Source organism: Nerophis ophidion, linkage group LG04 (genome assembly GCF_033978795.1).
Source record: "Nerophis ophidion isolate RoL-2023_Sa linkage group LG04, RoL_Noph_v1.0, whole genome shotgun sequence".
NCBI classification, from domain to species: Eukaryota; Metazoa; Chordata; class Actinopteri; order Syngnathiformes; family Syngnathidae; genus Nerophis; species Nerophis ophidion.
In genome coordinates, this window is record NC_084614.1 from 25,741,532 (window position 1) to 25,768,977 (window position 27,446).

The window sequence follows — 27,446 nt, forward strand, 5'->3', positions numbered from 1 at the left end:
TTGCCGATATCGAACTAATATCAATATTGAATCGGGACATCCCTAACAATAATCATAAGTGCCACAATTTTATCAGTCCAAGTGCATGAAAACAAACAGTACAGGAACGTATCCTACTACAATAGTATTATAGGTGTGTATATATATTTATTGTACACTGACTGTAACAGAGTTTAGAGTGTAGTACCGTACACAAACCAGACAGATTATTAGGTACACCTGCACCATGTAATTGGATCGAATACAAGAGATGTTTCAACGCTATTGCAGTAATGCTCAGTTTGCACAATAACGAAAATACTGTCAAACCAATCAGCTCATAAAATGTACCTAATGAAGCAAACCCTTGTATCCACTTCATGTAACCAGTGCTTATATAAGAACACTTAAATAAGCATTTAGGGAAGCGTTCTAAACGCTCATGCTTACAGACCCGTGTATGTTACCGGTGTGACGCCATGGATGAAGAGCGTTGGCCCTAAAGCGTTGGTCACTGCTTCCAGGTGAGCCAAGTACCCCTGGGATTGGCTGTAGTGAGCAGGAGGTCGCGGTAGATACAGGAAGCGGACAGCAGCCTGAGAACTGTGCTCCAATAACATGCAGTTCACAGCGGACAAGAAGAGCTCCGAGAGGTTGTGGCTTTGCTCCTCAGCGTCCTCCGTTGGCTGAGTGTAGTGCTGCACCACCGAGTCCCACGGCACGATCTTAATGGACGCCCGGATTCTGAGCTTCCTCAGTAACTCTCGAAACGTCTCTTCGTTCACCACCCAGCCCTGGTCGCTGGACTCCGTCTCCACGTTCAGGAAGATCCTCATCCTGGCATGGCGCCACTTGGTGGACATGTTGAGCACACACGCCATCTGCAGCAAAAACAGGCTGCACACGTCCTGATAATCTCCACAGCCCGGCTGCAGCAGGTTGAGAGGCCACACATCGATGGTCCGCTCCGACCCGTCCACTTTGCTCTGCTTCCCCTCGCCTTCCAAGTGGAAGAAATAACGTCCCAGGCACACGTTCTTGTTCATTTTGATGGCGTCCGAAATGATCCCGACATACTCTTCGGGCGAGAGCCAGCGTGGGCTCTCAACATGTCGGACCGGAGGGAAATGAGCTTGTAATGAAGGCAGGTCAACCCCAAAATTATATTCGCCCACTGTGCCTTGTCCCAGCGACGTGCCACAAAAGGCTGTATCTTGAAGGAAGAAGTCCTCGGGCGTGCAGTTGTCATAGAAACCCAAAATCAGGGTGTTGGGCTTCATGCCACCTTAAAGAGAAATTAAAATGTCACCAGAGAAAAAACACATTTTACCTTTTCCATCCATATAATGGATAGGGTCTTTTTTTACTTAACTGCAGAGAGTATAAGGGATCTTATATATAATTATTTATATTCATGCTAACCTTTTCTGAACACTATTTGGATGTGCATGTGCAGTCCATACATTTAGTTATACAGATGTCATGTCTTCTACCACGGAAAATGGTGGCATTGGTCATAATATAGTACATTGATTGTAACTGTTATTTTGAAGATCTTTCTCTGGTAGAGATGGAACTTTAGTAAATGAGTCTTTTAGCGTCTCTTTTAAGGGAACAGTTAGAACCGTAAAAAGATGGACAAATCTTCAAACACTGAATCGTCAAACCTTAAATATTCAACTCTGTATGAAGGAAGGTTCTCCAGATACAAATATTTTTGGTACCAGTACCAAAATGTATTTTGATACTTTTCATAATATAAGGAAGCACAAAAAAATTGTCATATTGTCTTCATTTTAACACAAAATCTTATGATACATTAAACATGTTTACTATTGCACTGAAAAAACAATTGTAGAAGACTAAAATAAAAATTAAAAGGCCACATTGTTCTTTTTTTATTGTACTCAAAGAACAACTTACAATTGTATACATTACATGTAGTCTGCCATAATCTAGGATTAGGTTAGAATAGAAAAGAACGTTTTGTTGACATTGTACTAAACGCTTCATGATTTAGGGTTGCCACTCTTGGTCTGGCTTTAAGAGAATTACAATCATTAGTAAATACTAAAAGCAATACGGCCAAAAGTACACAGATAAGACATGTAGCAGGTAAAACACAAATTGCAGGAATTTGTTACAAAATTCACTTGCATTATTTCATTTATTTGTTTTTAATTCATTAGTACCACGGGACTTTATTAGGACCGGTATACCAAACAACCCCTTGGGTTGCTGCTTGTTATTAAGGGGTCACTGTGGGCTGTGCAGCAAAACCATTTAAGAACCAGTGGCACAGTTCATTACAGTCATAAGTGGCATTTCTATACATGACTAGAAAAGGAAAGCATCTACAGCAGTGATTCGCAAACAATTTACACCAAGTAACAACTCAGCAAACACTTGGCTCTCAAATTACCACTATAATGACCAACATTAAAATACAGTAGCGTAGTAGGGCTAGGTATTCATTAAAACAATGCAGATGTTTTATTCAACAAGTATATTTAATATTGTGGCCACTGTAACATTACACAGTTTGAATAGAAACACTATGTTTGAATATAGGAAAATAAAACACTTTACTTGAATCAAGTGATTCTTTGGCGTACCACTACATGAAGTGGTACACGTACTACAGTTTGAGAATCACTGATCGGCAGTATTCAAAGTGCAGCATATTTTTTTTAAGCGGTTGATGCACTAAAGCAGAGGACACACATCTGTGCTTACCGAGGCCTGTGATGCGCAGAAGATGTTGCGTTCCCTGTCTGACAGACGGAGAGAGCGTCAGGTCTACGAAGGCCTTCACCCCAAGCTTGTCGACTAAACTCAACCAAAAGCTGTACTGTTGCTGCACAGGGTCTGACGGAAAAGAATCTTGAGAACAAAAAAAAATATCAACTGAGTTATTCACATGATTATATGTTACATGCAACATTATTAATGAAGACATGTAAGAACACTTGCCATTCTATGCAGAGATCCTATTCACTCCTAAATGCCACTAAGGAGCATTAGCATTTAGAGTGAAATGTTATTTGTGGTTACTAATGAAATAATAACCTCACAAAAAAAAATTTTTTTGCTGTGTAAAAAAAAATGATGATGTAAATATTGATTTATGAAACAAAATAATTGCTTTTCGGTAAGATTTGGCAAAATACATCTGCAGTATTTCTTGTTCTCATCTGCTTTCAATATAATTCATCACAAGACAGTTTGCTTGAGGGCAAGACAAAGAGTGAGTAAAATAGTGTAATTCGATTTTAGTACAGGGATATGTTCATACTGGAGGCACTTTGCTGTGGCGAGTCCATCTACAGCCTGGCTTACTATAAATAACAGGAAATGAAATAATTGTAGCCAGCCATAAAAAGCAATGCAAACATATGACACAAATCAGTAATATGACACTTTTGTCTGCATCAAATTTGCTTGCATGTGTGTTTATTACGTGTGTGGTAAGAGGAAAAGATAAGAAACAGTTAATACTGTTAGCTGCAGACCATACAAGCACAATTACCTAGATCCCCGAGCTGCACGTGGCCCAACACATATAGTCCTCCCTTTTTCAGCTGGTTGACAAAGAGGATAAGCTGGCAGGAAGACCGCGGATTGGCGACCATTAACAGCACCTGTGGCCTCCAGAACTTCACATGGTCCTTCCTCACATCCAGCATCAGCAGATACTTGCGCACCTAAAGGCGATGGTAGAGCATGAGAGCTGTAAGGCAGATACATGGCAGACGACGGGTCCCTTCGTAGATACCTGATGGAAGATGAGAGCCTGGCTGATGTAGCCCCAGCTGCTGGTGGGAGATCGGAAGTGGAGGAAGAGCAGCAGCAACAACAAGAGCACGATGCTACCCGATGAGTACACGGGGTTTATGACGAACATCATGACTAAACAACTCAGGATGCCCAGCAGACACGTGTGCCAAGAGAAGAACCGAAAGGTCGGCCTGTAAAACACAGAAATATAAACAGAATGTCTGTGTGAAGATAAACACGACTGTCACTGTCTTGTGAAATAAACCACCAAAAGAGTGTTGGTGACGTACTAGCAAAACTCATATTAGGATACGCTAAAGAGAATAATTATGTGGCTATTCTTTCAGCGGCCAGTGAATACCCAGGTCTAGTCAGACTTAAAATGGCATCAAATCCATGTTTCCAAAAAAAAAGATTTTCAGGTCTGCGGTTGTCACAGAAGTCACCACATAAAACAGGCCTGGCCATTAGGCCTAAAAGTAAAATCTCCAAATTTGTAACCAAAAAATAGTTTTCCAATTTATTTCTCTACTTTTCAAACAAAACCAATAAAAATAAATGAAAAGGATATCTAAAATCAAATTTACATTTTTATTGATCCAAAACTACTAGTTTTTGGATCAATGGCACAATTTACAAGGATACATACAAACCCCGTTTCCATATGGGTTGGGAAATTGTGTTAAAGTTAAAGTACCAATGATTGTCACACACTCTTGGTGTGGCAAAATTATTCTCTGCATTTGACCCATCACCCTTGATCACCCCCTGGGAGGTGAGGGGAGCAGTGGGCAGCAGCGGTGCCGCGCCCGGGAATAATTTTTGGTGATTTAACCCCCAATTTGCCACTCATTTTCAATCCATATTCAGTTGAATATGCTACAAAAACAACATATTTGATGTTAAAACTGATAAACATCTTTGTTATTGCAAATAATCATTAACCTTAAAATTTGATGCCAGCAACACATGACGAAGAAGTTGGGAAAGGTGGCAATAAATACTGATAAAGTTGAGGAATGCTCATCAAACACTTATTTGGAACATCCTACAGGTGTGCAGGCTAATTGGGAACAGGTGGGTGCCATGATTGGGTATAAAAACAGCTTCCCAAAAATGCTCAGTCTTTCACAAGAAAGGAGCAAATAGTCAAACAGTTTAAGAACAACGTTTCTCAAAGTGCTCTTGCAAGAAATTTAGGGATTTCAACATCTACGGTCCATAATATCATCAAAAGGTTCAGAGAATCTGGAGAAATCACTCCACATAAGCTGCATGGCCGGAAACCAACATTGAATGACCGTGACCTTCGATTCCTCAGATGGCACTGTATCAAAAACCGACATCGATCTCTAAAGGATTTCACCACATGGGCTCAGGAACACTTAAGAAAACCACTGTCACTAAATACAGTTCGTCGTTACATCTGTAAGTGCAAGTTAAAGCTCTACTATGCAAAGCGAAAGCCATTTATCAACAACATCCCGAAACGCCGCCGGCTTCTCTGGGCCTGAGATCATCTAAGATGGACTGATGCAAAGTGGAAAAGTGTTTTGTGGTCTGACGAGTCCACATTTCAAATTGTTTTTGGAAATATTCGACATTGTGTCATCCGAACCAAAGGGGAAGCGAACCATCCAGACTGTAATCATAGCAAAGTTCAAAAGCCAGCATCTGTGATGGTATGGGGGTACATTAGTGCCCAAGGCATGGGTAACTTACACATCTGTGAAGGCACCGTTAATGCTGAAAGGTACAAACAGGTTTTGGAACAACATATGCTGCCATCTAAGTGCCGTCTTTTTCATAGACACCCATGCTTATTTCAGCAAGATAATGCCAAGCTCCATTCAGCATGTGTTACAACGGCGTGGCTTCGTAAAAAAACAGTACGGGTACTTTTCTGGCCCGCCTGCAGTCCAGACCCGTCTCCCATCGAAATTGTGTGGTGCATTATAAAGCGTAAAATACGACAGCGGAGACCCTGGACTGTTGAACGACTGAAGCTCTACATAAAACAAGAATGGGAAAGAATTCCACTTTCAAAGCTTCAACAATTAGTTTCCTCAGTTCCCAAACGTTTATTGAATGTTGTTAAAAGAAAAGGTAATGTAACACAGTGGTGAACATGCCCTTTCCCAACTACTTTGGCACATGTTGCAGCCATGAAATTCTAAGTTAATTATTATTTGCAAAAAAAAAACAAAGTTTATAAGTTTGAACATCAAATATCTTGTCTTTATAGTGCATTCAATTGAATATGGGTTGAAAAAGATTTGCAAATCATTGTATTCCGTTTGTATTTACATCTAACACAATTTCCCAACTCATATGGAAACAGGGTATGTACATGGCATGAACATTCACTGCATCTTATTGTTACCAAAAAGCTTTTTGGATGCAATCTTCATTGCACACGTTCAATTGATCAGCTTTGCATGTGCTATTGAGATGTCAAAGGTAACAAGATAGTCATGTGTTATGTATAAGTTCCTTGAACAGCACACATTTTTTTAACGGCCGTTAAACACATGCATTCTTTTTGACCATTGGACCGTTCCGTAGCATGGAAAAATCTGCTGCTCACTAGTTTCTGATGAACCACAAGTGGGAAAATGCAAAAGAGCACATTATGGAATTATCAGGTCCAAAACCATGACAAGCTGTTCTCCCGACAAGAAAAGCCTATTTCTCCGTGAGCTGTCTTCACTGGTGCAAATGCCTGCTGCGCGTGTCATTCAGAGAGGTGGGTGGAGCTTCATTTCCGTGTTTAGATCATAGTTAAGGTGTTTTAATAACACAAGAAGTAGATTTTTACTCTGACTGCTTTAGTAAGGTGTCATTAAAGCTCAACAGAAATGAAATACGGTAGGCAGGAAGTCGAAAGAGGATTTTTTTTTTTATTGCAAAGAGTTAGTTCTGTTGTCAAATCATGCCAGGACACCTTTTCACACCAATCACACTTTTCCGTCTTAAGAATAAAAGTGTTACACTTTACATCAAATTTTACTACATTAACAAAATAAAAGTGTCATACAATACGGTCATGCTTTGTCGAAAATGTTTTGTAATGTTTGGAATCAGTTGAGAAATATGGGAGGGATTTTTTCCGGCTGGCTGAAATATTGTGTAACTTATTCTATAGCATGTTCTGGTTAATACTCCTCAGTTACAGAAGGTTTAACGGGCTGCATTTTACATTTTATTAATTAAAGTTAAAGTATCAATGATTGTCACACACACACACACGAGGTGTGGCGAAATTATTCTCTGCATTTGACCCATCACCCTTGATCACCCCCTGGGAGGTGAGGGGAGCAGTGAGCAGCAGCGGTGGCCATGCCCATGAATCACTTTTGGTGATTTAACCCCCAATTCCAACCCTTGATGCTGAGTACCAAGCAGGGAGGAAATGGGTCCCATTTCTATAGTCTTTGGTATGACTCGGCCGGAGTTTGAACTCACAACCTACCGATCTCAGGACAGATAATATAGAAGGTTAAGATATTGTTATGCAGTCATATGCAGACCATTAACTTGTACAACATGTAATGTACAGAATATTAGAAACATTTATTCAGGTATAAATATTACAGATTACATTACCAAATATCTATGAAAATCAAAGCACAATCGTAACCGTCCACATTTTGTGTCATTAATGTGTTATCTAAATATAGTGTAGCTCCTCTCCTCTGAATGCAAGTGCTTCTACAGCAGAGATGAATACAAATTCTGTATTCCTACAAAATCCAAAATCAAGCAAGATACTGCAGATACACTTCATTAAAAGAGTGTTTATGTCCTTTCTGTGTTAAGCAGTTTGAAAGCATAATGTTTATAAACATTACATTAAAGCAAAATAATTGTCTAGTCATGGTATAAAAACTTGAACTATATCTGTCTAGGGTACACTTATTAATAACAAAAAAAAATACCTATCTGCGATTAATTTTTAGTCAACTATGAACGAAGTGCGAATAATCATGATCAAATATTTTAATCATTTGACAGCCCTGGTTTTAATACACGCAGACCTTTAGTAGATCAGGCCCTGTTTTTTTTGGTGATTTGCAGAGCGACCACTTTAGTGACTGTTCCCCATCGTGCTTCTTTCTTACTATACATGGTGTATTGTGTAAATGACTTCACCACAGTAGGCTGCTTTCAGCGGTAGCTTGTTTGTTTGTTTGGCCCTGTTCCCCTCGGAATCATTTGCATTTCCCCCACACAGATGAATGCTTCTATTTTAGATGTTGAAATAGATTTGTTGTGCTGCTGCCATTTTAAACAAACGTTGCAGCGTTCAGTCACTTGTACCATGTCTGTTGTCACAAATTCAAGCCACTGACTACAATACTCTTTTCTTTGGAACAAACGTCTCACTATCAATCGCGTGAGTAGTAGCCAAGTTTTGATATGTGTTTAAATCTCCACATCAAAAGAATAAGGGGTAGAGCGGAAGCTACGGACGCTCCTGGGAGAAAAAGAATGACGAAGAAAGAGGAAAAAACATAGATTTATTTTTTTTAATCGTCAGCCATCAAAAATGTTCATCCATAAATTAAATGTATCGCCAAAGCCTAAGAGAAACATCAACTGACTGACCTTCTCGTCCCCGTCCTCCACTTTGTTTTCTGATTACCTGAAATTTGGCGCTGAAGCCCACTCAAGGGCCAAACAAGCCAAGTCAAGCGCGGCGTAGGCAAGCAAGTAGAAAACAGTCACCAAGCTGGCAACAGCATTGAGTTGACCAGCAAACACCACACACTGTAATACAACACACAACACACGTTACCATGCTGTATGAGTACTAGTATAATACACCAAGGGGGATCTGCTCACCTGTGCCAGCCCCCACGTGTAAAGCACAGCCATCCATGGGTTCCCTGAGCTGGTTGTGATGGTGGCAGGGGCTAATGGCAAACCTGTGCAAAAGGAAACAGCTTAGTAGATCTGGGACAAAGACAGCAGTCATGGAAAGCTAACGTTCTACCAAAGAGTTTATCCACAGCAAGGGCGTGCAGGATACGGGATGCTCCGATCATGGAGCACATTGCGGCAAAGAGGGCGCCACAGTATATCCCTATGGTCACAAATGGCGGCCAAATGTTTATTCTTTGGAGGAAGCCATAATCTTGAATCAGCAGAGTCCTATAGAGAAAAAAACAACTGGTAATGATTTTATTTTAATTGACTGTAAAATATATTGCATTTAGAGTTGCTCTTTGGAGATTGGCCTTCATAAATTTTGACCAATGGAGGTCAAAGTGTTAAAAAACTGTAAAGGACCCAATTCCCAACTGCGCAAAGCAGCTAATCATTGTGTTTTTATCCACTTGCATCTAGAAGACATGGGGCCGGATCTAACATTCAAATAAGAAGTGCTAAATAGAGTATGCAAACTCACTTATAAAATAGTAAATAGTGTGTACTATTAGTGAGCGTGTTGTGGGCGATCTGCTAGGACTGTGTGTACATTTAATAAAGAGTGCAAATGTGGTAGAGACAGCCCTGTTTAAATGAGGACTCTGCGTGTATACCGACTCATTTCGCCCCACATTTATGGCATCATCGTCATCATGTAATAAGGCCACTTTCCTCAGGGCTATCCTTAAGGGTGATCAAGACAAGAGAATCTATTTTCAGCTCGCTGAAGGTGCGCTTTGGGAGGCGCAGTGGTGATGTAATTGTACGTCTGGAATAATCCAGTTGCAAGAAAATGCATATTGCAAGAACTTTTTTCATATTGGGAAAAACAAACATGAAAAAAAGGGAGCAGACCCTAAAAAGAATACATTGAATGTGTTTTAGTTAGCTCCTTAAGTCATCCAACAGCATGTAAAATTACACATTTTCATTGCTGAATAGAGAACATGTCAAGTGTTTTTACTTCTGACAGTCCACACAAAATATTCTCAATCGCCTTGCAGCGCGATCGCCTCTTTTCTCACAGCCATTTGTATGTAACTGGGCCAGTTTGCTCCAATACTTCAGATGTTCTAAATAAAAACGCAAAAACAGAGACCGCAAATCGTTTTAGATTTGATCAATCATTTCACAAATGATAAATAATTATATTTGCATCTCCTCGTCCTGGTATATTGGGCGGTCTGATAATCAGCATATATTCTGCATGTACATGAAGATGAACACACTGAATGGATAATGCTCTCTATTTTGCTTAGGAGGAAGAAATAATTTTACGCCGCCCTATTCTCCACCGTGACTATAAATAGTATAATTTGTCTATAAAAAGTGATATAACTATATCTCTGCAAAACATTGTAAGCTTATTTACATTCAAAGAAAAAAAAAACACACCAGTCTTTCATCGTCTCTCACCGTGGTTACAGTAAAGCCAAGTGCTACATACGCTTCATCATATTCTGATACGGCAAAAAAAGCATGTTCCCCCAGGTCACATGCGCCCCGCCTGGCATTGCACCACGCCCCTCCAAGGGGGTCCACCCCACTTTTTGAGAAGGACTTAGTGGGTGCTATCAAGTTTGTACTTGTTTTAATACATGCAAACATATAGCAGATCAGGCCCATAATGTACAGATTATTACTAGGAAAGTAACGATTTCAAACTGTCCCAGTTCGATACTATCACAGTATTAAGGCTACGGTACAATGATATTGCGGTATGTGTCCAAAAATTAAACTTGGTAAAAATGCCATAGTATGTAAAATTAAGTGTCAGGAATGTTTAGGATAAACACACTTACTGTAATTAAGCACAAACATAATGTGAAAATGGTCTAATTTATATTTTTTACTACAAATAAGTATTTCTAAGTGCAAATAATTGTGCAGGAACATCTACTGTTTCAAGCAAATATTAAAAATAATAACTTATAGTTGATGTCATTAAAGTAACAATGTAAACATGCAGTTTAACAAGTGTAAAACAATAATATACAGTTTAGTGTCTGTCAACAAAGCAGTGTCCACCACAGTAGACATGTATATAGCAGTCTGGAAAATAATCTTTCTCAGAAAAGTAAGCTAACAATACGATTTTTATGAATGTAAATACCTCACAGACTGATGTTTGTCTTTGCTGGATTAAAATATTTTTTCTGAGTGAGGGTTACGAGGTCGCAACTTGTGCAACCCTGCTTTCTGCCCGAGTGCAGCTGGAACAGCCTTCAGTCCCCCCGCAACAACGAGACAGACAGGCGGCAGAAAAAAAGAGGGATGAATTGAAGTTGTATCAAGTAGCTTCTTAGTTACCTTGTATTTCCAACTGTGAAAATTTTTTTGGGGTGATTTCCCGCTGTGCTGTGCAACCAGACCAGCTGGCTCTCTGGAACCGCTCTAAACAAAAGTGGTGCGCTTCACTTTGCAGGGCGCAGACTTTCTTACCCCTGCCAAAGAAGTTAGGTTTTGGCCTGTTTGTTAGCAACATAACTCAACCAGTTACGGACAGATTTATTGTCACGGCGCATGCGCAGTCCCATATGCCTTCTGCGGCGAGTACAACAGGCACCACGCGACGGCAAATCTGCAGGCAATCACCAATCCGCTCACCTGGGACTAATCAAGACAAGCAGCATAAAGACCAGTGGACCCGAAGATCCAGTACCGGAACGTAGTTCAGTCCTCGTAGTAAGCATCCCGTCTCTGGCTTCCCTCCCGTGTACTTGCTCTCTCTCTGTGCCTTCCCAGTTCCAGCGTCTTATGTCCTTTGTGTTTCCCGCAGTGCTTTCCTTGGCTCCCGTGATCGAGCTGTGTGCCTCAACTTATTTTTGGATTACGGACTGCCTCCCTCGATCCTTGACCCCTGCTTGGACACAGACCTGCAGACGCCTCGCAATACCTCCCCAACAACCTGCCGCTGTAACTGATGTCGAGCCTCCCTTTCCCCTCCGGGACTTCCGCCAACATAACACTCAGCAAGTAATTCCAACACATAGTCTCTCTCACACACACACACACACACACTCTTGGAATTTAGTCACACTCCATTCCTGTTCTGCTTATATATATATATATATATATATATATATATATATATATATATATATATATATATATATATATATATCCATCCATTTTCTACCGCTTATTCCCTTTTGGGGTCGCGGGGGGCGCTGGCGCCTATCTCAGCTACAATCGGGCGGAAGGCGGGGTACACCCTGGACAAGTCGCCACCTCATCGCAGGGCCAACACAGATAGACAGACAACATTCACACTCACATTCACACACTAGGCCCAATTTAGTGTTGCCAATCAACCTATCCCCAGGTGCATGTCTTTGGAAGTGGGAGGAAGCCGGAGTACCCGGAGGGAACCCACGCATACACATATATATATATATATATATATATATATATATATATATATATATATATATATATATATATATATATATATATATATATATACACACACACCCCGGGACCCCAAAGGGAATAAGCGGTAAAAAATGGATGGATGGATATATATATAGTCATTATATATATATCATAAAACATAGAGTTACTACACCCCCTTGTGGTCTGTGTCGTCTACTTCTTCCATACTTAACATTTATGGTCTAAAAAAATTATTCATTTTTATCCACGACGAGTACGAACGCACTTCCCTTACTGCTTACAGCGTTAAATGCGGCAGCCTTGCCAACACTGCGCTACGGAAAGGATTCTTGGAGATGTAGTTTAGTTACAGAGCCTGCCAACGCTAAAACGCCAGAAAAAAACTAGACTCACCCAAGTTTTCCTTTGTACAGAGAATAATTTGAAACTAAAATAAGACAGTCTTAATAATACCGTTACATCCCTAATTGTTAGCTATATTTATTTTGGACCTATTAAGTGAAATTAGATAATTTCCCAAAGTGCACGGGATGATCTCTCAGGACACACTGATGTGCCGAGGCAGAGTGGATGGGAATGACTGATCTACAACATTTAACAGGCATTGCCATAGTTCCCCACCTGTCACAGGTGGCGCTGACCAGGAGGAAGAAGAGAACGTAGACAATGAATGTGTAAATGACGGCCACGATGGTACCTTTGGGGATGGATATGCTTGGAGTTTCCAGGTCTCCTTCAGAGAGAAGACCAAACATCTCATTAGAACAAATTGTTTAATTTCACCTCACAAGACTTATTTAAAAAGTTGAAACTACAGTAAGGAAGGGATTCATATGGCCACATTCCTGGGTGGATCTTGCGTGAGAGGAAGACGGGGACGGGGGGGTAATCATTTTGAAATACAGTTTGCTGAAAATTGTAGAAAGCGACACTCAACATATCGATTGCTGCTGTGGTCAAAGTTGGAATTGCCACAAAACAACTTTTAAGATATGCAACACTCTACTGCCATGTGGCGGTTAAAGTGGATAGTGCGCTACCAAAGTTGTCATGTTTCATGTATCAGGTCAATTGTGACGAATGGGGCCATATGAATACCCTTGTACCCTACAATATACAATCCAGTGTAATGTAACAAGCTATAACCTGACATGTTGGCTCCAGCCATAATTCCAGTGCAGCTGGTGAACATGACGGCGAACACGGTGGCAAAGGACATGACAGTGTGGGTGCTGTAGTCCAACGAGTAACCAGCTAAAGGTTGGAAAAGTGATGTTAAATAAGAAGTAATAAATGTCAGTGTACAACCAAACACTTACGGCCCAGGTTGTTCTTCAGTGTTGTTAGGTTAAAGCCGGTGTAGCTGGCGTTATAACGCTGGGTCTGGTTGCCAGGACCCAAGTGAGTGAGGACAAAATCTAGAGGTTTGACGGCCAAAGAGCTGACAAAGACGGACAACAGCGACACGGTGACCAGCAGCAGGATGGCGAAGGCGGTGCGGGAGTAGATGTGGGCGCCCACCAGACACACCAGAAGACACAGGAGGAGGACCACGGAAGAGTAGAGCACGATGTGCCAGTAACTTTGTGGGAGCACACGCACACCCTCGGACACGGATGTTTCTGAAAGCAAACAGACAAGACATTAAAGTGAACCAGAAATTAGGCATTGAAAAATAAAAGTTTGTTATGTTGTTTGCTTGCTACATCTTGGAGGCATAATACAATTCTATACTTGGCAAACACCAGAAAATGTTGCAGTTGACTTAAGACAGCAAAGTTGGCTATACAAAAAACGTATTTACTGTAAATAATTAATTACTGTATATACCTACAACACAGACTAGTATTTGGCGATATAGATGATATATTAATTATGTCAATTTGGCTGGCGATAGGGCATTTAATTCTATCGCCAAATCGTGATAATGCAAGCTGATGACACATACAAAAGCGTCAACACACTAAAGGAATCTCACTAATGTCCCTCCTGCTTTTAAGTCACTAATCTTCACCTCCATGGCGCCAAATAAAATGTTTATTACTGGAGGACGAGTAATAAACATGGTAAGCTGCACACTGCACGAGGATACGGTAACCGCTAAACTAGAGCTCTTGAATGCAAACAACGGTAGGCGAATCAAAATCTCTTTTGTTGTCAAAAGATCTTTTGTCATTTTTTTTTATCGGTTATAAACTCAAGAATTAAGTACCTGGACGCAGGACAAAAATGATTTCAGTCAGAGCCAATAGTAAGAAAAAATTAAAATATTTAGTTGACATTGTTATACCCCTACCCTGTGTTTTTGTCTAATATTTGTCATCAAAAAAGGAATCATCCAATGATCTTGAAAATGTGAAATATCAGTATACCCAAAAGTGTAATACTGTGCAAAAACTAATTGAAAAATATTCAAACAACTAAGGAATAGTGCTTATTACATTTAAACAAAAGTGCAGATGGATCTGTGTTACATCAGAGAGTAAGCAGTTATTAACAGTAAATTAGCAAGTACATTAAGAACATAACTGTAAATGATGCAAATTGTTACCGCATGCATCAACAGCAAAATTAAGAGCGTTTTTTCCCCCTTTTTAAAATGGTTCCATTATCATTCATATGCCAAATAACATATTGTGATATATATTGTTACAGCTGCAATATACTGCATACATTAGGGAGGGAATTCATATGGCCCCATTTGTGGGTGGAACTCGCATGAGAGAAAGGTGGGGGGTTACTCGTGAGTGCACAGTCAACCTTGCTGCTGCTCGAGCCGGCTTTGGCAGCCCCGGCAAGCTGGCTGTAACCCGCAAGCTATTATCCTGCCACATCAAACCTCCAGGGGCCAGATGCGGCCCCCAAACACGGACAACCACTCCAAGGCTTCTGGGTTAATATACATTTTGCAATGCAGTATACTGAAAATGATGGGAAGCGCCACTCTATATAGCAAACGACGCTGTGGTCAAAGTTGGTATTGCCACAAAACACGTTTTAAGATATTCAACACTCTACTACCGTCTGGCGGCTAAAGTAGATAGTGCACCCCCCAATTGGTCACGTTTCATGTGTCATGTCAATATATTGCGACAAATGAGCCCATATGAATCCCATTACAACTGTGATATAGATTTTAGAACATATTGCCCATCCCTAATACAGACTGACTGGCGTGACTAATGAAGTGAGGTTCTCTAGGCTGGGAAAATTAGTGAGTCAATACTTGTGCGTTAGAACCTTCCGAAGGGGTTTTCTCAGCAACATGACGTTCACCCTGCAAGAATCCTTAGTCTGGAGATCATTTAACTTTGAAACGTGTGGTTTTAAATGTGAATAACTTTAGTTCATGACTTAAGGGCGGTATAGATCGGTTGGTAGAGTGGCCGTGCCAGCAACTTAAGGGTTCCAGGTTCGATCCTGCTTCCGCCATCCTAGTTACGGCTGCTTTGTCCTTGGGCAAGACACTTTACCCACCTGCTCCCAGTGCCACCCACACTGGTTTAAATGTAACTTAGATATTGAGTTTCACTGTGTAAAGCACTTTGAGTCACAAGACAAAAGCACTAAATAAATTTAATTCACTTATACTCTGCCTTTTGTTTTGTTTTTTTGAAATTGGTACTGTACTTAAGAACTGTTCAAGAAATCCATATTTTTAATCAGCTTATTAACACTTTTGGATGTGGATTAACCATGATTAATAGTCACAAGTTACAGTATTACTCACTTGCATAATTTAAATAACTTAAAAAAGAGCCCAATATTTGGAAACAAATGCTATTTTATTGTCAGAATGTCATCCAGGAACATTTTTTTATGTTTTATTTGAATGCATGTCATTTATTTGTTCAAAACTTGGTAACGGTTTGAACTAAAGTCGAGTCTTGGTGTAGTCCTCACTTACTGACGTATGCGTTGAACTGACTACTGACCTTATAGCAACCTGTGCCGTAATTCAAGTAACCGTCCACGGTTAAGGTCAGTGACACATCAAATTAACTTACCAGCATCCACGCCAAAGACGTCAAGTATAGCCTCCACAAGACCAAGAACATATTCTCCACACGCAAACACTTTGGCCAAGAAGAACATCAAGCCAATACTACCTCCAAACTCAGGTCCCAGGGATCGACTGATCATGTCTGTTGAATAGTCAAGGTCTTTTTTCACGTACTGTAAGACTAGAAAAATGCATATACTCCACATTAGTGAAGGCACTGGTTAAGATACAGTAGGCACCACCGCCTTGTATGGCCCCGTTGGTTGAAATGGCACAGATAGACAAGATGGTGAGCGTTATGATGGTGTAAGCTACAACCACCATCAGGAGACCTTCCAGGAGACCAGCGTGGCCAACAACAAACCCTGCAAAATGAGATCATGCCAGCGTAAGTTAATTTACATAAACACTGAACCATTATCGTACCTTCAAATGTGCATCATTTACCTGTTCTCAGGAACAGTACGATACTGAACATTGAGAGGATGGTCGGCACCATCACCCCGAAAAAGGTGTTGAGCTTCCGAGGCTCTTTGCTGGGTGTGCCAGAGCTGGAGTCGGGGGACGTGTCCCCTACGGCGCCGCATGTTGCTGCTGCCACCGTCAGACCACACATCCCTGAAGTAATGAGGGGCGTGCGTTCGTTGGACATGGCTGCTGATTCCTTAGTTTGCCCTGTGAAACAGAAATCTACTTTGAGACATCTGCCACATATCCTAAATGAGGATGTGCTGTCTTCCAATTTTGGTGAAAGTTGAAGGTCAGGGTCCCCAATCCAACAAAAACTTTTTAAAGTCAAATCACTTTCAATTTGGTACTTTCATGGACATGTTAACTTTAGATGGTAATAAGCAAAAAGTTAGTATAGTGCAATTTTAGAAAAATAAAACATTAAAATGATGACATACAACTTCAGTAGGGATGTAACAATATGAAAATGTCATTTCACAGTTATCATGATCATTATAATATTGTGCTAAAAAGTACTTAAACACACACACAAATATTTTGACTGAACAATTATTTTTTATTAACTAAAATAAATACACGCTGTTAGAAAAAACACTATTTGGCATGTTTTGTGTTTCTAATGCATCACTGATAGTGTTTTAGTCTGAGTAATTAATCTGTTTTAAAGGGTAAGCTTTTAATGTTTTAAAAATTAGTTTAAAACATTCTGCCTGTATGAAGATATTAATATTCAGTTACATATTTAGCAGTATTTTGCATTAATTTTGTCATTCTTCCAATCAAATTAGTATTATTTAGTTTTTTTATTTAAAGGCGCTGTTTGCAACTTCCTCACAGTAACATTTTAATGTTAAATATAACAAGAACACCACTGGCAACCTTTTGATACGAGTAGTGGTTTAACAGAACACATTTGTTTGACAATTCTCTATATTTCTAACAATTACAAAGTTTATGTAAATAAGATTTTAAGTAGCCCGAAAAAAATTATTGTTATTTACGGTGGTGACTCACCCGGTCTCGACAACAAGTATGTGCAGGGAGCGTGTGCACACACAAATGCAGTCCAAAAGAAGCAATGAACAATTTGCAGTTATGTTGTTGTTATGATAGAATGTACAGCTAACGCTAGCTCTCCAAATTGCTATTATTATCTAACAACACCTAAAGTTAATGCGCGTACATGTTTCACGTACGTATGTATTTACGTCATTATAGTACGAGAAGCTGTGAGAGGGCGGGATATTCTGTGTAAAATACATTGAAAAGTTGCCGCCCTCTGGGCATCTGTGTACAGTATATGCAACAGCCCCTTTAACTAACTATCATCCATCCATCCATCTTCTTCCGCTTATCCGAGGTCGGGTCGCGGGGGCATCAGCCTAAGCAGGGAAGCCCAGACTTCCCTCTCCCCAGCCACTTCGTCTAGCTCTTCCCGGGGGATCCCGAGGCGTTCCCAGGCCAGCTGGGAGACATAGTCTTCCCAACGTGAGGCGTTTTTGGTGGCTTAACTTTAATTTAACTTAACTTTAACTAACGAAACGTTTTTTATATTTAAACTACATTTTGAGTTATGTTATTTGAAATACACAACTTTTTAAATTTCAGAAGACACATCAGGTATATTTGCAAGAAAAATCGGTATCGTATCGGTATAGTCGATACCAGCCTGAATTCCACTAGGTTTCGTATCAGAAAGAAAATCAGTGTTATCGTACATCACTACTAGCCTCAAACAAAGATGTGCACAAACTACAGTTAAATCAAAACCAAAAAATAAATTAATACATATAAATAAGTTATTATAGTGATCGGTATCGCCCAGAAAAAAAACATTATTTATTGTTTATTTCCTTTAAATGTAATCGAATACACATTTCTATTTTGTTAATTTTATTTTATGTAGGAAAAAAAGCTCAAAACAGTATTGCCGGTTATTAGACAAGAACAATTGTAGTCAGGTTTAGTTCCTGAAACAGTCGCATAACAACTACAGTACACACTACATGCAATTAAGTTATTATTGTCCAAGCCAAGAAGAAGAAGAAGAAGAAGAAGCACTTTATTATGAGGAGCAATTTGGGACATTATTCAGATTTAGTAGTATGACTGAGAGGTAATTCAGAATAAAGTCCCTGACGGCTCCCCATACTTTATTGTCATTGCACAGACACAAGGAAATGTCATGTGCCAAGCACTCACATGTTCCTGAAAATGCTAATCAAGATCCTCGCCGTAGCAATGTGTTACAAAACACTACAAGACTAATTTATTATTGTAAAAGGGTCATCTGAGCATAGTGAAATGCAGCAAATCTAATTGGCAAAATCATAAACAGCCTGACGGAGCAGTCAACTGATGCTAACACGTAGCCTGATGAATCGCGTTACTTTTGACGGCTGACCATTTCCATGTTCTATTTTTTTTGCAAAGAGCGCAGCAAAGCTCAAACGATGACACAGTACAGTAGCAGGAATGCCCAGCCTGTGATGTTTGCCGGCACGCTACCTTTAATGAAAGCTGCTCACACCTCTGTTTAGTATTTGGAGCCAGCTGACTCACACTTGCTTGTCTGACTTGACACACACTTAAAACTAAAAAAAAAAACGCAGTACCTTCTCCTTCATATTTTTATTGACTGGAAATTTCCTCAAAATTTGTTCTTCCTGTTGTTAAAACAGCAAGAGGAACAACATGGTGTGAATGCAAGCGGCCTAAGTTCTTCAATAACAAAACCGCCTCTCTTCTAACTTAGTCTTTGTTCAAACAGTAACTGCACATATGGTGCATAAGCATTGTTTCCCTTGCAAATTCTCAACAGGATGAATTGACAATATGAAAAATAATGTCAGTATAGCAGATCATTAAGTACAAGTCCCATCTAGTGATAACATAAACTGAGACTATAACCTCTTGTTGTGTGCGATTGTTAGACATATTTTTTTTAAATACACAATAGCTGTGGTGTTCTTCACACAGACATCCATCATCAATGGCACTTAATGTATACCCTCCAATTTGACATTACACTACAGTATTAAACTAATCAAAATAAAGCATGGTCATAAACAGAACTGGAACGGCATCATATTATGTGTTTTAAGGAAACTGGTTATGATCTATTTGTTTCGGAAATGTAACAAACTACATCAAAGAACATCATATGGTTACATTTGCACAATTCAAAATATCTGAAAAGATGTAAGCAGAAGAAAAAAACTTTATATAATTCTACCCCTTCTTGTCTTTTACTGATAATTACTAAAGTTAAAGTTAAAGTACCAATGATTGTCACACACACTAGGTGTGGTGAAATTTGTCCTGTGCATTTGACCCATTCCCTTGTTCACCCCCTGGGAGGTGAGGGAAGCAGTGAGCAGCAGCGGTGGCTCCGCCCAGGAATATTTTTTGGTGATTTAACCCTCAATTTGTATATAATAATATATATATATATATATATATATATATATATATATATATATATATATATATATATATATACATATGTATTACTCCCACAGTATATTTTACATGTTTACCTTAAGTTCACTCAGTGTGTGAAAGAAAGGAAAAAAGTGTCATATTTCCATAATTAAAATGTAAAAAAAACATTCTGTGTAAATACAAATACTAGAAAAACTTACAGTGGGGCAAATAAGTATTTAGTCAGCCACCGATTGTGCAAGTTTTCCCACATAAAATGATGACAGAGGTCTGTAATTTTCATCATAGGTACACTTCAACTGTGAGAGACAGAATGTCAAAAAAAATCCAGGAATTCACATTGTAGGAATTTTAAATAATTTATTTGTAAATTATGGTGGAAAATAAGTATTTGGTCAACCATTCAAAGCTCTCACTGATGGAAAGAGGTTTTGGCTCAAAATCTCACGATACATGGCCCCATTCATTCTTTCCTTAACACGGATAAATCGTCCTGTCCCCTTAGCAGAAAAATAGCCCCAAAGCATGAGGTTTCCACCCCCATGCTTCACAGTAGGTATGGTGTTCTTGGGATGCAACTCAGTATTCTTCTTCCTCCAAACACGACGAGTTGAGTTTATACCAAAAAGTTATATTTTGGTTTCATCTGACCATATGACATTCTCCCAATCCTCTGCTGTATCATCCATGTATCCATTTTGGTATAAACTCAACTCGTCATGTTTGGAGGAAGAAGAATACTGAGTTGCATCCCAAGAACACCATACCTACTGTGAAGCATGGGGGTGGAAACATCATGGTTTGGGGCTGTTTTTCTGCTAAGGGGACAGGACGATTGATCCGTGTTAAGGAAAGAATGAATGGGGCCATGTATCGTGAGATTTTGAACTAAAATCTCCTTCCATCAGTGAGAGCTTTCAAAGGTTGACCAAATACTTATTTTCCACCATAATTTACAAATAAATTCTTTAAAATTCTTACATTGTGAATTCCTGGATTTTTTTTCACATTCTGTCTTTGAAGTGTACCTATGATGAAAATTACAGACCTCTGTCATCATTTTAAGTGAGAGATCTTGCACAATCGGTGGCTGACTAAATACTTTTTTGCCCCACTGTAAACAATACTGCAAACTACAACCACAATACCTGACATATTATTTGTTCATTGTACACTTTCTGTCAGTTTTTTATTTCTTTATTGATTTCTTCCCTTGCTATCCACAATCTCTATACACTCCATTATCAAATTAATTCAATCTAATATTTGTTTCTTTCCTATTAGAAAATTATCAAACACGAACAGAGGAAAGACTCAGCCAAGGGACTGCGCTTCTTCCTTCTCTGTTTTTGACATGTTGAATTGTGCAAGTGTAAACATGTGATGTTCTTTTAACATGTTTCAGATATTTTCGAACCAAGCGCTATTTTTGTAGTAGCCTAAGGTTTGTAAATACATGGCAGTAAAAGGCCATGTATTTATCCACAGGGAAAGTGTATTTTTTGGTCATTTAATTTTCGTTTCATTAATGGAAATGAAAAACCAAAAAAACGACTGGTTCATCTGAATTTCACTTCCCATCCATCCATTTTCTACCGCTTATTCCCTTTCGGGGTCGCGGGGGGCGCTGGCGCCTATCTCAGCTACAATCGGGCGGAAGGCGGGGTACACCCTGGACAAGTCGCCACCTCATCGCAGGGCCAACACAGATAGACAGACAATATTCACACTCACATTCACACACTAGGGCCAATTTAGTGTTGCCAATCAACCTATCCCCAGGTGCATGTCTTTGGAAGTGGGAGGAAGCCGGAGTACCCGGAGGGAACCCACGCATTCACGGGGAGAACATGCAAACTCTACACAGAAAGATCCCGAGCCTGGATTTGAACCCAGGACTGCAGGACCTTCGTATTGTGAGGCAGACGCACTAACCCCTCTGCCACCGTGAACAAAAAAATAAAAGTTGTTCTTTTTTGGTTTTGAATAGCTTTAACTACCTTATTTTTAGGATTATAAATCGCTCCAGAGTATACGTTGCACCGGCCGAAAATGCATAATAAAGAAGGAAAAAAAACGTATACTTGAGTATAAGTCACATTTTTGGGGGAAATTTATTTGATGAAATCCAACACCAAGAATAGACATTTGAAAGGCAATTTAAAATAAATAAAGAATAGTGAACAACAGGCTAAATAAGTGTACATTATATGACGCATAAATAACCAACTGAGAACGTGCCTGATATGTTAACATGATATATTATGGTAAGAGTCATTCAAAACACTATCACATATAGAACAAGCTATACGTTTACCAAACAATCTGTTACTCCTAATCGATAAATCCGATGAAATCTTCTTCCTTGATGTCGCTTCCAAACAACTCTGCCAACTCCAAAGGTATGCGCCGCTTCCTCTTGTCGTTTTCTGCTGCATATTTCACTACGTCCAGCTTGTAATCTGCAGTACATGATTTCCCTTTCAGTGCCTTTTGTTCAGCCCTTCTTAGTTTTTATAAGTTACCGCCAACGTTGAAATGATCCATTTTAATAGCTACGGCAGTAGCATATAGCAGTTAGCATCATATGACCCACAATGCACTTCTGCCATGACCCTCCCCCGCCGAATTCTTATTGGCTGACGTGTGTGTGACGATTGCTGACATTTTCTTCGTCTCTTCCGCGAATGAGATAAACAATATTATTTGATATTGGGTAATCTGCAGTACATGATTTCCTTTTCGGTGCCATTTTTGTTCAGCCCTTCTCAGTTTTTATAAGTTACCGCCAACGATGAAATTATCCATTTTAATAGCTACTGCAGTAGCATATAGCATATAGCAGTTATCATATAGCAGTTAGCATTCCATGACCCACAATGCACTTCTGCCATGACCATCCACCGCCGAATTCTTATTGGTTGACGTATGTGTGACGATTTCTGACATTTTCTTCGTCTCTTCCGCGAATGAGATAAATAATATTATTTTATATTTTACAGTAATGTGTTAATAATTTCACACATAAGTCGCTCCGAAGTTTATGTTGCACCCCCGGCCAAACTTTATTTATATAACCCTATTTCACAAATGTCTCAAAGGACTGCACAAACCACTACGACTACGACATCCTCGGCGGAACCCACATAAGGGAAAGGAAAACTCACACCCAGTGGGACGTCGGTGACAATGATGACTATGAAAACCTTGGAGAGGACCACAAATGTGGGCAACCCCCCCTCACTAGGGGACCGAAAGCAATGGATGTCGAGCGGGTCTAACACGATACTGAGAAAGTTCAATCCATAGTGGATCCAACACAGCCGCAAGAGTTCAGTTCAAAGCAGATCCAAGACAGCAGCGAGAGTCCCGTCCACAAGAAACCATTCCAAGCGTAGTCGGATCAGCAGAGTAGAGATGTCCCCAACCGATACACAGGCAAGCGGTCCATCCTGGGTCCCGACGAGGATACGGGAGTATCATAACTTTGGAAACGGTGATACCTCTGACAAGCACTAGGTCTATCGTGTTACCACTGTGATGCGTCGGTTCATTTATTATTTGTGTAAGGCCACAGCTATCAATTATAGTCTGGAGCGCCACGCACAGTGGGTCCGATGGGGTATTCATATGGATATTAAAGTCCCCCATTATAATTATATTATCGGCGTGCGTCACTAGATCATCAACAAACTCTGAGAATTCACTGATAAAGTCCGAATAGGGCCCTGGGGGGCGGTAGATAACAGCCAGGCATAGAGGCAGCGGTGTGACAGACCTCATAGAAAGCACCTCAAACGATTTATATTTATTATTTAAGTTCGGACTGAGGTTAAAGTTTTTGTTGTAGATTAGTGCGACCCCCCCACCTCTTTTAAGGGGACGGGCAATATGCGCATTTGTATAGTTAGGAGGAGATGCCTCATTTAGCGCAAAAAAGTCGTCTGGTTTAAGCCAGGTTTCGCTGAGACCGATGACGTTAAGATTGTTTTCTCTAATGACCTCATTAACAAATAACGTTTTGGGAGACAATGATCTTATGTTTAGAAAGCCCCATATTATAGGTAGTGGGATGTTTTAAGGAGTTTTTGATAAAATTATCCGTAGTGGCAATATTAATAATGTTGCGTTTATTATTCGCAGTGCACTTAAAATAATTACGACCATATCTAGGAATTGAAAGGACGGGAATTTTCAGATTGTCTACTTGGTGCTGCGATAAACTGAACGCATCATAATTTGCCACCTTAGTAGAACGCATGTCTAATTCTGACATAGTCATAGCAGAAAAAATTTTTAGCGAGTTGTGTATTATTGTAAGAAAATTGCTATGTGTACAGGGATTATCCAGCCTGGCGCTGGCTAGATCTAATTTAACTGACCCCTCACCCAGACTAGCAGGCTCGGTAATTGCCTGTGAAACTATGAAAAAAAACTGCGACTTATAGTCCGAAAAATACGGTACATATAAAAACAGTTTTATTTTCATTGTATATTTCACGTAACACACATTTACATGCTTAGTAAAGAGATACGGAAAAACAGACCAAAACAAATGTTTTTTTTCATATTCGGATACCGTAAGTGGGGATACTACGTAGTACCTGTGTGTCTGGATAATATTATTTGAAAACCCTACACATAAAATTATTTTAAATGTGGTAAAACAAGGACTGACATCTTCAGAAATCTCCAAGCACGTCCCATGAAAGTAGAGGCTGAAAATGATTTGGTCAAGCATTGTATCAAGGGTCTAAAACATTTAGCATCAAAACATTTTGCGGCATCTTCCACTGAAAAAAATTGTATAGCGCTGCACAACGTAACACAGATTATAAAGGTTATAATAGTTTTCATCTTTTTTATTTTACAAAAAAAGCATCTCTCTATGTGAAATTAAAACATTTCCTTTCCTATTTATTTTTTTGGGGCAAGTATTTGTGGTTACCTTACCCAAGGGGTTGCATATTCGAGAAGCTGAAGTGAACACAGAGGCTTCCAGTCTCTTTTACTTTCTTGCTCCTCAGAACACCACCTGTGTGCTTTCATGGTCTCACAGATAGTTTGAAAATATGGAAATCTTTATAAAATTGCAATGCATAAACCAAATCTGAGGGAGTCACAATAAGGAAGCAGAAGAGCCACATGTGGCTCCAGGGCCACGGGTTGCAGACCCCTGGACTATACAATAAAGCAATTTGTTACAGTATCACAGACCAGTCCGCGGCCCTGCCTTTTGAAATTACGACTTGTGGTGTCGGAATATGAAAAAAACGTCTGTTTTGAGGTGTTTTTCAGTTTGCTGGTAGACATGAGTACCATTGTGATTTTACAGCTTTAATTTTGAAAATAATATTAGTTGTTAAACATTAGTTCTGGTCTGTTTTCCTGTTTCTGTTTCTTGGGGATTTTTGTTCATATAAAATACAAATTGAAAATCAAACCATTTTTAGGTATAGTGATTGCTCTTTGGCTGCGATGAGGTGGCGACTTGTCCAGGGTGTATCCCGCCTTCCGCCCGATTGTAGCTGAGATAGGCACCAGCGCCCCCCGTGACCCCAAAGGGAATAAGCGGTAGGAAATGGATGGATGGATGATTGCTCTTTGGCACCAAAAAAATAACGCAAGTCATTTTATTTTATTTATTGCATTTTGAAACGAAACACAAATAAACCAATTATTTTTGTTTTTTAATTTCCATTGATGAAAAAAAAATGTAATGACCAAAAATATACACAGATCCATAGTTGTGCAGGTTGTGGCAATGTTGTTTATATTGCAGTCAGAGCGGTAGGAAAGTGCAACAAAAAAAGAAAAAAATACTCAATTTAAATCTGATTAATATTTAATATTCCTTTTCTGCGTTGTTGCTCGTACTAAAAATAAAGGCTGACATCCATTCCAGATGTTGCTGCATGCTGCCAGTAACCATCTTAAGCGGCCATATGATGGTGTATTTGTCCATTTGGAGTACAGTTACGTTTCAACATAAATCTTCAGTCACGCCAAATAACGCTGAAAAAAAAGATTGGACTCACTAAAATATAAAAGGAGAAAACAGCTCATCTGCGATAGTTGTTATGTTTTGTAACAAGTAAGTGAGAGCAGCCACCCGACCTGCCCCGCCGGCGGCACACACGGTGACGATAAAGCAACGCACCTTCCAAAATGAAACCTCGAAACAATAAATGTACAAATCTGCATTAAAGTATATATGGACTCCTGCAGACAAGTGACGTTTTGTTATCAAGCTAAACCACAACATGGACTCTTAAACTCACCACTGGCGCTCGTTGACCAAGTCTATAGCACCCCACTTCCTGCTTCTGCTCAACTCCGTAGTCGTGTTTAATATGTCCTCTTTTACGACCACAGTACTCGGTGGTGATGGCCGCCGCTGCTTCGGCGCCGAGTAGTTCCCGGTGCCGATAGCTGTGGCCAGAGGAAGATGACCAATGACAACAAGGCGGCATAGCACGCCTCGTTCAGCGATTATTTGCTCTGAAGTGTTATGGGAAAGCGGAAAAGCCACCATGTGACTCTTACAAGGGGCGGGGCAAACATATAAAATAATAGCCGCGCCCCTTCTTCTTCCGCTTCCTCTCTCTCCTTTTCCTATGTATTCATTTTGTTTTACACATTTACTTTGCTTACATTTGTATTCCAACAGAAGTGTTCATATTATGTTTGTAGGGTTGAACAATGTTGTTTTTACACACCAGGAGGCGCTGTTGCTCGACAACAAAGCTTTACGAAAATAGATACATGTATGGACGGATTCTACCCATCCATCCATTTCCTACCGCTTGTTCCCTTTGGGATCACGGGGGGCACTGGTGCCTATCTCAGCTACAATCGGGCGGAAGGTGGTGTACACCCTGGACAAGTCGCCACCTAATCGCAGGGCCAACACAGATAGACAGACTACATTCACACTCACATTCACACACTAGGGCCAATTTAGTGTTGCCAATCAACCTATCCCTAAGTGCATGTCTTTGAATGTAAGAGTAAGCCGGAGTCCCCGGAGGAAACCCACGCATTCACGGGGAGGACATGCAAACTCCACACAGAAAGATCCCGAGCCTGGGATTGAACCCTGACTACTCAGGACCTTCGTATTGTGAGGAAGACACACTAACCCCTCTTCCACCGTGAGGCCCCGGATTCTTTCCACAATTGGGAAATGATATGGGTGCAGTTCAGGTTTTTACATACAGTAACAGAAGTAAAACGTAATGAAGTGGTCTATTGCTTGTGCCTAGAGTCAGGATCTAACATGGTGAGGCTGCAGTTCAGTTTTATGCTCCTAAAATATAAGATAGTTTTCCAAAAGATGTGAGACAGACCTCAAATCCAGACTGAATGTTTTTATTTATTTTATTCTTTATATCCCCTCCATACATTTTCTACCGCTTATTCCCTTTGGGATCACGGGGGGCACTGG

At 40.0% G+C, this 27,446-nt stretch overlaps 1 protein-coding gene across 1 annotated transcript; it reads right to left on the reverse strand.

Moving 5' to 3' along the window:
• Nucleotides 1-26,543, reverse strand: slc12a9 (solute carrier family 12 member 9). Its single transcript, XM_061897651.1, has 14 exons — nucleotides 26,281-26,543; nucleotides 16,532-16,759; nucleotides 16,315-16,449; nucleotides 16,089-16,226; nucleotides 13,401-13,703; nucleotides 13,228-13,335; nucleotides 12,703-12,814; nucleotides 8,753-8,910; nucleotides 8,602-8,684; nucleotides 8,402-8,526; nucleotides 3,755-3,947; nucleotides 3,509-3,683; nucleotides 2,716-2,862; nucleotides 1-1,264 (listed from the first exon to the last, which is right to left on the reverse strand). The coding sequence occupies exons 2-14, from the start codon at nucleotides 16,734-16,736 to the stop codon at nucleotides 426-428; spliced, it is 2,721 nt and encodes a 906-aa protein (XP_061753635.1). The 5' UTR covers nucleotides 16,737-16,759; nucleotides 26,281-26,543; the 3' UTR covers nucleotides 1-425.
• Nucleotides 26,544-27,446: the final 903 nt, after the last annotated feature.

What these genes read in the sequence shown, in the direction of transcription:
- slc12a9 (XM_061897651.1), bottom strand. Translation starts at nt 16,736, where the DNA reads ATGTCCAACGAACGCACGCCCCTCATTACTTCAGGGATGTGTGGTCTG. An exon ending in CGTCTTTGGCGTGGATGCTG is followed by an intron (nt 13,704 to 16,088) that starts GTAAGTTAATTT and finishes GTTTGCTTTCAG; the next exon opens with AAACATCCGTGTCCGAGGGT. An exon ending in GTCAGCGCCACCTGTGACAG is followed by an intron (nt 8,911 to 12,702) that starts GTGGGGAACTAT and finishes TTTTCTCTATAG; the next exon opens with GACTCTGCTGATTCAAGATT.